The 12235-nt window shown below is 42.5% G+C and overlaps 1 protein-coding gene across 7 annotated transcripts in view; it reads right to left on the reverse strand.

The window, feature by feature from the left end:
• Positions 1-12235, reverse strand: part of SMG7 (SMG7 nonsense mediated mRNA decay factor) — a 51380-nt gene that overhangs the window by 17153 nt on the left and 21992 nt on the right. For 6 of the 7 annotated variants that reach the window (XM_080602376.1, XM_080602373.1, XM_080602372.1 and 3 more), the window contains 6 exons: positions 11379-11450; positions 10244-10394; positions 9746-9881; positions 7570-7732; positions 6370-6526; positions 3284-3354 (listed from right to left, as the gene is read on the reverse strand). In XM_080602376.1, coding sequence (XP_080458502.1) covers positions 3284-3354; positions 6370-6526; positions 7570-7732; positions 9746-9881; positions 10244-10394; positions 11379-11450 — 750 coding nt within the window. The remainder of the gene's footprint in view (positions 1-3283; positions 3355-6369; positions 6527-7569; positions 7733-9745; positions 9882-10243; positions 10395-11378; positions 11451-12235) is intronic. The other variant, XM_080602374.1, reaches the window with a different exon arrangement.

Here is a 12235-nt window from a genome sequence, read left to right on the forward strand (position 1 = left end):
GACAGTAAACAAGATAAGGAAAGCATTAACACGTTAAGTACAGAAACATAAGTTCATACCTCAGCAAGTTAACTATACACAGTAAAGCCTTCAACTAACATATCCACTGTACTTGTCTACCCTGCAAGCTGAGGAGCTCAAGAAGGATAAAGCAGAGCAAGTCTGACCAACACGAGAAAAGAAGCATTTGCAAAGCATTCGTGTGCACTAATACTAGATGACAACTTATTGCACGTTTGCCTTTCAACTGCAATTTCCCACATCAGAAAAAGCATGTATCATTCCCAGTCACAGAATCACAGAATGCTAGGGATTGGAAGGGACCTTGAAAGATCATCTAGTCCAACCCCCCTGCCGGAGCAGGAACACCTAGATCAGGTCACACCGGAATATGTCCAGGCAGGTTTTGAATGTCTCCAGAGAAAGAGACTCCACAACCCCTCTGGGCAGCCTGTTCCAGTGCTCTGTCACCCTCACTGTGAAGAAGTTTCATCCCATATTTAAGAGGAACCTCCTGTGTTCCAGCTTGCACCCATTGCCCCTTGTCCTATCATCAGATGTCACAGAGAAAAGCCTCCTGACACTCACACTTCACATATTAATGAAGTCACCCCTCGGTCTCCTCCAAGCTAAAGAGACCCAGCTCCCTCAGCCTTTCCTCGTAAGGGAGATGCTCCACTCACTTAATCATCCTCAGGGCTCTGCACTGGACTCTCTCAAGCAGTTCCCTGTCCTTCTTGAACTGAGGGGCCCAGAACTGGACACAATATTCCAGATGCGGTCTCACCAGGGCAGAGTAGAGGCTGAGAGAGGTTCTCCTCCCCCTATTAACCACCCCCCCCTTCTGACACACCCCAGGATGCCATTGGCCTTCTTGGCCACGAGGGCACAGTGCTGGCTCATGGTCATCCCGCTGTCCACCAGGACCCCCAGGTCCCTTTCCCCTATGCTGCTCTCCAGCAGGCCAGTCCCCAACTTAAACTGGTGCCTGGAACTGTTCTTTCCCCAGTGCAGGACTCTACACTTGCCCTTGTTATATTTCATTAAATTTGTCCCTGCCCAACTCTCCAGCCTGTCTAGGTCCCACTGGATGGCAGCACAGCCTTCCCGCTTGTCAGCCACTCCTCCCAGTTTAGTGTCATCAGCAAACTTGCTGACGTACATTCTATTTCCTCATCTAAGCTGTTGATGAATATATTGAATAATACTGGTCCCAGTACCGACCCTTGAGGGACCCCACTAGATACAGGACTCCAACTAGACTCTGTCCCATTGACCACAACTCTCTGGCTTCTTCCCTTCAGCCAGGTCACAGCCCACCTCACTACCTTAGACCACATTTCCTCGTTTAGCTGCAAGTATGCTGTGGGAGACCATGTCAAAGGCTTTACTGAAATCAAGCTAGACCACGTTCACAGCTTTACTGTCATCTATGAACCTGGTTATATCCTCCAAAAAGGCTATCAGGTTGGTCAAGCACAACTTCCCCTTGGTGAAGCCATGCTGACTGCTCCTAATGACCCTCTTATCCTTGATATGCCTAGAGACAATGCCAAGGATAAGTTGTTCCATCACCTTTCCAGGGATGGAGGTGAGGCTGACCGGTCTATAGTTACCTGGGTCCTCCTTGTCGCCTTTTTTGAAGACTGGAGTGACATTTGCTTTCCTCCAGTCCTCAGACACCTCTCCCGTTCCCCACAACTTACCAAATGTGACAGAGAGTGGCCTAGCAATGACTTCCACCAGCTCCCTCAGCACCTGCGGGTGCATCCTATCAGGACCCACGGACTTATGGATGTCCAGCTTGCTTAATCAGTCCTTAACCCAGTCCTCATCAACTGAGGCAAACGTCTCCTTTATCCTGACTTCCCCTGGGGCCCCAGGGGTACAGGGGGCTCCTCAGGACAGCCTCCAGCATTATAGACAGAGACAAAAGGCATTCAGTAACTTTGCCTTCTCTTTATCTTCTGTCACCAGGGCACCCACCTCATTCATCAGTGGGCCTACATTGCCTCTAGTGTTAGTTTTGTCTGCAGTGTATTTGAAGAAGCCTTTTCTGTTGTCCTTGACCCCTCTTGCAACGTTTAATTCTAAGGAGGCCTTAGCTTCCCTAGTTGCCTCTCTGCATCCTCTGACAACAGCCTTATATTCCTCCCCAGTGGCAGCCCCTCCTTCCATGATCTGTAGACTCTCCTCTTCCACTTGAGTTTGCCCAGCAGTTCCCTGTTTAACCATGCAGGTCTCCTGGCTCCCTTTTTCCTGACTTCCTACCTGTTGGGATGCTCTGATCTTGAGCTTGGAAGAAGCAGTCCTTGAAAGCTAACCAACTATCCTGGGCCTCTTTACCTTCTAATACCTTGTCCCATGGGATTTCCCCTAGCAATTGCTTGAAAATGCCAAAGTCGGCCCTACTGAAGTCCAGGGTTGCGATTCTGTTTGGTATTCTGTTCCTGCCATGAGATCCTGTACTCCACCATCTCATGGCTGCAACCAAGGCTGCCCTCAACCTTCACCGCTTCAACCAGACCCTCCTTGTTAGTGAGGACAAGATCCAGCAGCACTCCTCTCCTAGTTGGCACATCCACCGTTTGCATCAGGAAGTTATCATCAATGCACTGGAGGAACCTCCAGGACTGCAGATGGCTGGCTGAGTAGGCCTTCCAGCAAATGTCAGGGTAGTTGAAATCCCCCAGGATACACAGGGCCTGTAATTGTGAGGCTGCTATCAGCTGCCTGTAGAAGGCCTCGTCAACTGCCTCATCCTGATCTGGTGTCCTGTAATAGACACCCACACCAGCATCACCCATGCCAGCCTGCCCCTTAATTCTCACCCACAGACTCTCAACTTGCTCCTCATCAGCCCCTGAACAGTACTCAATACATTGTAGTTGCTCTCTCACGTAAAGAGCAACTCCACCACCTCGCATTGCCGGCCTGTCTTTCCTGAGAAGGACATAACCATCCATGACCACATTCCAGCCATGTGAGCTGTCCCACCACGTCTCTGTAATCGTCACCAGATCATAACCTCCTGACTGAATGTGGATTTCTAACTCCTCCTGCTTATTCCCCACGCTGCGTGCATTGGTGTACAGGCACTTCAGGGAGCGAGCTGAGCATGCCAGTTTCATCCCAGGGGGGTGGGAGGCCTTCAAATCTTCATCAGTGCTAGAGCGCTGCCCCACCAGTGCAAGCCCAGCTACAACCTCACCCCGCTTTGGATCTAGTTTAAAGCTTTCCAAATGAGTCAGTCCTTCACAGCACAGACCAGAAGCATCCTTACCATTATTATTGGACAGATCTTCTTCATGAGGCTGGAAGCTGTTTAGAAGAGAAATCAGCCATGGCCATATGCTGCAATCAGAAGAGAAACTGTGAGTGAAAACCACAAAACCTGAAACTTACCTTACCAAGAAAACACTGAAATCTACTACACAGCCACGGCTTGCGTTAGTCCTTTGATTCCCAATAAAAAGTTTTTCCCTCAAGCATCAGGGAAAATAAGACTGACTTGAAGAACTTAGTATTTTAAAAAAGTCATTGTGAAGTTAACCAGGAAGCCAGACGCTCACGGCATGAGTTGCTCGTAATCCAGCAACTCAGGAAGCTTACCATGAATTTTACTAGACAAAAATATTTCATGAGCAAAAGTTGAGAACACTCTGAACTTGTTTGCAATTGACGTTTTTCAGTCTAAAGCTGCCTACTTTCAGTGACAAAGTAAATGAAACAGTTTGGAAGCAAAACAAATCACCGAGATACAGACGTACTTCTGTTCTGCTGACATTAGCAAAGCTCTGTGGCACTGGAACAGACACCAGAAAGGCAAGAAGGTCTAAGTAATGGCTGTACTGAGTAAGGAGATTAAAGTGGAGGTTGGCTGGCGGTAACCCAGTCTTGCACCAGCAGCAGCAGTGCAAGCAGTGACTAGAAATTCTTTACAAAGGCCCTGGAGCAAATCATTTAAAAATCACAACAATCACTGCATAGGTGGTTAACATTTAACTACCACCAACAGGCTGCCTTTTTTTTTTTTTTTTAAAGCTGCAGCCTAGAACTCTAAGCATCCTTCTCTGCTTTAGTGATAGGCATCAAGTCCCTGAAGGCAACAAGTAAACTGTTTCTTAAAATGGAAATAGCAGGCACAGGTGTCCACTGTGCTCGGTATTAGTGAAATGAATCTTTGTCTTCCCTCAGCCAGGCTTTCAGCCATCATCCAGCACCTGGACAGAAGAACGCAGCATGCGCCTGAGAGCCTGAGGTTAGCCGCTTGCCTGCACAGCTGCAGGGACAGGAAACACGATGTTTATATACTGTATATTCTGTATGCTAAAGTAAGCAATACCTCCTTCCTCCCTGTGACCAACAAAAAAACAAAAGGAGGAAAAAAGGGAGAGTACAAGTCTGTTAAAATGTACAGTAAATTCCAATCTTCTAGTACTTTTGAAAAAAATGAGATTTTGTAGTAAGAGGTCTCTAAAGTAGAGTGATGTAGTAACACTTTTTAAAAAAAAAAACTAGATCCAGTGTGGCTGCCCCAGGGAAAGTTTGGAAAATCTGTTTCCAGAGAGCGCACACACTAGTGTTGATATATTGACTTCTGTCCTCAGTTTTTGCTTTCAGATCCATCTGCCACTCTAGGTAAGCACCTTTCGTTCCTATTTCAGACGCTCAGTCTGTCTGAAGTAGTGTTAGTTCTCCACAGGAGAACAATAAGCACAGAACAGGGACAACTGAAAGTTTAGAAAGGAGTAAGGATTATTTCTTAGTCTGAGAACACAATTAACAATGAATTCAGAGTAAGGAAGACTTCAAGTAATATAAAACAGACATCAGTTTATTAAACAGAGGCCAATAATGGCACGTGTTTGTGTGACCTGCAGCCAAACGATGCCTTTCATGAGGATTTTACAACAGAAGTAGAAGGAAAACTTTAAGTCTCACCAATAATGGGGAAGATGGATGTCAACTTTTTGGGGCCAACAAATGGAATGACTGCTGAAGCCCATTTTGACAAATCTTAGCAGTACTTAATTTTCTTTTTAAGTTCAGCTGTACACACTACAGCTGTTCGCTGCCCACTTCACAGCTCCTTTACGCAATGGGTACCTGGCATTACTAGAGAATGTTGTTTTATCACATCACAGATTTGAAAACCAGGTGGCATCTTCAAAGAGAACCTGTTACCTCTCCGGGTAGAGGGATCTACTCAGGCTAACTCAAACCACGTTTACACCTGAAGATTCATTTTGGTACTCCCTAAAATACTACATACATCTCCCTGCAAGGACTATTTTATGTTGAAGAGTCTTGAATAATCTTCACCATTAAAATAGTGTGATAAAGCCTTCCTTTAGAATATGCATACAGCAACACTTACTACCTTATTACCTTCTGATAACAATTTGTTAACTTTTATTTTCCTTAAAAAACTCTAGAATTGATGCTCCCGAAGCTCTAGGACGTAATGTTCTGCACATGACCGCAGGTCTCAGCACTTGTTCAGCATTTCCACAAACCAAGGTTACAGGTACTCCTGCTCCCCAAACATCAACGTACAGGAAGCGCAAGCCATGGCCAGAATCACATCTTACAGCACAGACCACCTTGAGAGAGCTGGAAGCACCGTGGCAAATCACACAAGATCGGCTAAGCTGCTTTCACACTGTTTTCCTTACAGTGGCCATCCTAGGAAAAATACCCATCCAGCTGTGTCAGTAGCAGTTGCTCCAATCTGAAGAAATATCTAACAGGCCAGAAATACTTTACTGAACTGCTACAATTCATGAAAAGTTAACAGGCTACCTATAAAGTTAACTCATTTTCAACTGTTTAAGCATAAATTTATGAGATTAGAGGCAGAAGTGAAAAATCAGAGCGACAACCCAGAACAGCGACGTCTGTACTGACATTTCTTGTCTACAAAATTCAACTTAATTCCAGGATCATGAGCCAGTAAAATTCTGGATTCCAGCTCTGCCCAAGCTGATGACTTACTGCATGAAATTAAGGCAAGTTTTTTCCTGCCACCTACCTCAATAAATCTGAGAAATCATTACAACAGACTTGACTAAGGCTGTACTAAGTAGTTACACTCAAGTCAGACATTAAAGTGGATCCTCTGATCTTATTAACTTAAAAAAAAGTTACAAGCAAACCTAAGGCCAATTAAAGCAGTGAATTTGCTGATGCAGCACAAAAAAAGTCTCACGATCAGTTTTATGAATTTTTTAGCACATGCACATTCTCTGGGATTTTGATGTCTGTAATGACAAGTTATGCGATCAGCTTTCCTACGACCACTTTGTATATCATCAGTCATTATTACCTTATGCAATTAAATGTATCAAAAGAAAGATTAACACTCACTACCGTCTTTCATCAACTACTGCCTCCTGGAAAACACTGGGCCTAAGTTTCAGCCAGTCCATTGAAACCTTCACAGCTGGAAGAGGATATGCAGCCCCAGAGTCTTCCTGATAGTCATTTTGTAAAGGGCACTTGCACAGAACTCCAAGAAAGGACACTGGAAACAGAGCACAGGGAAAAAAAAAATCAGTGCAGGAGCAATGGTTTAAAATTGGCCAAATAACGTCATCAAACAAATCCAGATCCCATAAAAAAGCATACTTTAAGAGCTAGTTGTTTAAGTAGTACAATTACTTCATCTTAACAAATCCTCTGGCAGACCAGAGCATCTTTCTCATTATAGAAAAATATATAGTGGGGGGGAAACATTTATTTTTTTCCTTTTTCTTCCTCTAAGTGTTATGGTAAATCCTTTTGACAAGCTAACAAAATCCAGTGACACAAGCCCATTACAATCAGACCAGAAAATGTTTTTTTGTTTTTTGTTTTGTTTTTTTTTTTTTTTTAAAAGAAGTGGTCAACCATTTGTCTGCATTTTATTCACTTTTATTCACTTTCCCAGGTCAGCAGGCACACAAATGGAGTTAGCTCTGCAGGCAGGCCCATTACAGCACACACGCTGAGAAACAGTACCAGACAAGTATGAACACGGTGCTTTCTCCAGATTCCAGTCTGGAGTTCACTGTGAAATTCTGTTATTCAGAAATTTAGGTATTTACGAACAAAGCCAAGCTAAGCATAAGCCCTTTCAGATCAAGGGAATCAACATTATAGGAAGCCTAAAATGCTCTGCACTCCTACCTGATATTATCAAGGGCACAGAAGCAGCCGAGGCCCAGAGCCTATCGGCACCCATTTCACCCTTAGTCCCGGCAAGTTAGAACTGCCTCCCATCAAAGTGTGAGAAACAACTCACACCACACTGCAGACAGCTGCAGAGCAGCCCTACAAACATGGTACTACCCGCAGACAAGTCAGATCCAAGTGAGCACCCAGGTTATAATGGTCCTTCAGAAACAGGAAGAATATGCAGAGCTCTGTAAGGTTTCAAACAGGGGGGCACAAATCCAGTGGTCATTAACACTGCTAGACATAAATGACTGCACAACCATCTTGTCTTAACATTTTATAGCAAATTACTAATGGATTCCACATAAAACCAAACAAGAAATATAAGAACAAATAAATTCTCATACTTACTGAAGAGAGCCAGCAACTGTGTCCAGCAGAGCTGCTCATCCTGGCTGTAACTGTGCTGCTCTGTTTCATTGCTGAAGTCTCGCAGGTGATGCAGTTGGAACAGATTGATAACAGTAATATGTACCAACTGCTGAGAATTGAAGGCCTTTTGGAATAACAACCTCTGCAACAGACATACATACGGAGCATGTATTTTTATATTGCAAAGCACACCCTTAAAAGGATTAGTAGCCTCTACTGCACTGCTTGATTAATGTTCCTGCCCTCGAGTCAACACTCGTTCTAGATTGCTTTCAGGTCATCCCTAATAGCTCAGCACTCAGCTTTCCCAGCAGGACACAGGCAGATGCCTGCTGTTAAACCCAAGGTTTTTGCTGGTACACCAAGTCATACACACAACAAATCAGCACTCCCTTGGGAATGGCTCTCTCTCAGAACGCATGCCTTTAATGTGCAATTACAGCATTGCAATGCAACTGCAAGAATTGCAAGGGCATGCATGTCCACTGTGGTTTTCAGCCTTCCCAAGAAAAAGCAGAGATAGGGTGACATTTCAAAAGAAAAACACACCCCAGGAAAATTTAACTACGCTGTGGTTATATATTAAAGACTAATTCCACATCTAACTTCATGGTTCATGGAGTGCTGTGGTTAACTGAAATAGCACAAGCTATTTACTGATGCGCTTTAGCAGCTACATTGTGAGACACCTTTCGCAAAGCAGGAAAAAAAAAGATATCCTAAACCACAACCAATGCATTCTGTTCAGATACGCAGGCAGGCAAATTGATCAACCAGCGTAAGCATCAGAAAAAGGTCTGCGCTTCCTTTTCAACCTTGATTTTCAGGTACAGGCATGAAGCACGCAGCAGTCGACAACTGCCAGTGCCGCCGGGAGCAGAGCTGGGGGCCTGGCTGAACGCTGAATTGGTTATCCACCATACAGGCAATTTCACATCCACATTCAGCACATCTAAGTCAGAAGAGTTGCTCTCTAGTAAATTAAGCCCTAAGTTGCACAACATAAATAAAGTAATCTAAGCAACAAAGCAGGCCTCAATTAGTTCTATTTTAATACTGTGGATCAGTTAAAAAAAAAAACGGCTATTTCACATGCCTGAGCAATGCTCATAATTATTGATTATAGGCATTATGGAAAAAGTAGTACTTGCTCAACAGCCAACACCACGCACAAAGAGATACAATTATTTAATTTAGGAAAATTCCCAGCATTCAAGCAGTTCACATTCAAAGCTCATACAATTCACAACAAGTTCCCGTTTCTTTGTTTTTATTTCAATGACTGTTTGGACCTAGCCCTAGCAGCCCAACTAAATGCAAAAATTCAATGTAAATTGACACTGTAAAGACTATTTGTATTTCCTTACATTACTAAAATCTGCTCCCTCTTTCTTAACTTGTAAAAGCATATACTCTATTTGCTCTGTCAAACCTATCCATAATATCTGCTCATTCTCCACAAACGACGACGTTGAAGAAGCTGAAGCTGTTTCCAGGAGGTGACTAACAGTTAATATTATGTCCACTTTGAAATTGTACTACCTTGTATAAATACCTTAAGAAGTTCCCTTTGTTGCAGTCTTTGCTATATTGTCCAACTTAATGAGCTGGCTGCATAATTAATGGATACTCCTGGATTTTCCAGAGGAAACATGTTCTGAATAGTTTTAGTCTACACACAAATTATGGTTGTACTAGCACACTGCTTTTAGAGGCAAACCACTGGTAGGAGAGGCAAGTTGTCTGAGGAAGATTAAAAGCCATCTTAATAACCAGTGGGAGTGATGGAAAACCATCCAGAAATGAAGCACTCAAAAGTCTTCAGGCAACTAAGCCAAGACTTTACAGATGAATTGAGGGCTTTTCACAGGCATCCAGGAATCATCCAGGTTTAAAAGTAAAGAACCAGTTGTAGCCGTTGATTTCTCCTGTATCTCCACCAACAACGTGCCACATGTCAAAAGGGAAGAAATCCTACTATTTGCAGAAGTCAACAGAACTATATTATTAGCTGTGATAGAAACCTTCCTTAACTGACTACCTGAGTTTCCCATATTTTAGCATGTGAAAAAGTTATCACTGGACTGTAATTTCAGAACTCTGCTGCTAAAAATATTCTCTTCAATATGCTAATTAAAACATTGTTAGAACTAACCTTGAACTGTTCTTCCAGCTTCTCTCGAAGAGGGCTCAGCTTCTCCAAACTCTTACTCAGGTACACATGGCCATGGAATTTAATAAATGCCTTGATGAAGTCAGACACACTCCATCGCGTCTTCACCTCATCACGACTACATTCAGAAAATAAGGACCGGCTTTAGTCTTTGGAATTAGACACAACTGCACGTAACATTATAAACTTTCTTTGTGAAGTTCAAGAAAGGAGGAATGCCCATGCAAGACTGCTTTTTCATATTGGCACAATATGCTTTTTTCCTGCACTCACTATTCACACTCAAGTGCATCCCAGACAAATTATTCTTTGTTCTAAACGTGTATAAGGATACTCTGATGAAGAAGGGGGTTAATGAACTTGGCTCAGTCTCCACTTCCAAATAAAACAACAATAAAAACAACTTCTGGCAAGGGAGTTACATTTAGAGGCAATCTCCTCTGTCCTATCTGAGTAGGAACATCTCACGCTTAGTCTTACCTTTCCAGTGCTTTCGAAAGTGCTTTTTGTAGGTTAGTGGAGGCAGCTGGGAAAGGAAACTTCACAGCAATACTTCTGCAGTAGTAGAAAATCGTGGTCAAGTGGTCTCCTTTGGATGAGGCTAGAATAGCCAACTGATTATAAGGCTGACCTAAACGAGAGAAAAGGAAAGTCATCTTCCAACAAGCTGTTATTAAGTGAAATGTGCTAGGTTTGAGCTGAAGTCTGCTCACTTTAAAAGGGAACACAAAGCCATAAAATCTTTAGTAGGCAACATTCAGATTCATCTGCTGACCCTTTCACTCCAGCCTCATTATCAGTACCACTCAAAAGAAAAAGCTTTGAAACTTGTGATACAGATTTTTTTTTTTTTTTAGCCTATCATTTAAAACAAGGCAACAATCACACCACAAGACTTTTGTCTAAACAAGATACTTTCAAATGAGGTTTTTCCCATGAACATATTTATCATCCCCTATCTGGAAAAGATCTAATCCAATTTTACCTCTTGAGGCAAATCAAGAGATGTTTTTTTTCCCACCTATGGTGTAAAATTTTTGCTAGTTAGAACATGGAGAACTGTTTGGTTAAAACATTGCTAAAAAAACTGAACTACTAGTTTCAGCAGCCTGACTCAAAAACAATTCATCCTTCACACCATCCCTAAGTTTCAGGCCACCATAACCCAATAACTAAGAAGTTTCATTCCCAAACTAATGAAGCTCTTAATTTGCATGAGTAACTTGAGAAGTCCAGTTTTAGCTCCCCAACTTTACAAATGGGAATGTGAACAAGTAATGAAAGAGAAGAATGCCACTGGTGGACAAGTATTCATTAATTGTCCCTTACAGAACACACGTGTTAAACAGTGTAACATAGCAGTAGAAGTCTTGGAGTGAAGCTGCACATTACCTGCTTTGTTATTAAATACTCATAAAGGAGAAAACTCACACAGATCAGACAAACAGCTATTATTTAAATTATTTCCTGGTGGATCGGGCTTTGTTACTCAATTGCTTCGGGTATTAGGGGAAGGGCTTATACAACCTCTCAAGTTTCCAATCACCACATAAGAGAAGCAGATACTCCAAATCTTCCTTTTGAATTATAAACCTGAACGGTATCCCAGACTTACCATTAGAAGGGACAAGCTGAGCTGCGTGTCTGTAATAAGACTCTGCCTGGCTGGTCTGATTCCTATATCGAGCTAAAAACAACAACACCACAACAAAAATTGAGACCAAAAAAGGCAACTTTCCTGCAATTACTTTAATACAACCCAGTTTTACCTGAAGAGCATTTTGCTGTCATTTCAGAAATAAGCATAAGAACACACAATTAGACTGAGCAACACAGAGATTCAACAGGTAGAATTTTAAGGTGATCATTTTTCCTAAGGCCTTTCCTCTTGTCATGGCTCATCATTTTTTATTTAGAAAGTTGCTGTGCCAGCAGCAACACAACCAGAGAGCTTCAAATATTTTTTCCTACTTCTCTGCACAATCAACAACTAGATCTACTTTTAGGTTACTACATAAATAATTGGAGATTACTGCAAAAACAGAACTTCCTACAACACATAGCTCTACTCTAAAGTAATAAGCCTGTTGAAATTAATGTAAAAATCGAAGTCTCATTTATAAAAGACTGGATTTAACTATCTTCTTTGCATACAAGAGATTTAAAAGTATTGTTCTGAAACGGAGAAGTATGCTAGCCTGCTGCAACAAGTTTTTGTAATAGTTACTGGTTTCAACATTTCACTGTGCCTACCAGCTATAACATGACTACATGATTAGTATGCTAGAACACAAGATTCTAGCAAATCACTAGAAAGCTACCCTTAACTGTCTCCATGCATTACTGTGCAACACATCAGAAAAGTCTAACAGCATTGCTTTCCAGACTTTCCCCCTGCAGCAACCAAATACACCATCAGCTGCTAATTTGGAGCACGCTTGGTCTAGCAGTTGCACAGGGAACGTACAGATT

Source organism: Anser brachyrhynchus (assembly GCF_964034855.1).
Source record: "Anser brachyrhynchus genome assembly, chromosome: 8".
NCBI lineage: Eukaryota > Metazoa > Chordata > Aves > Anseriformes > Anatidae > Anser > Anser brachyrhynchus.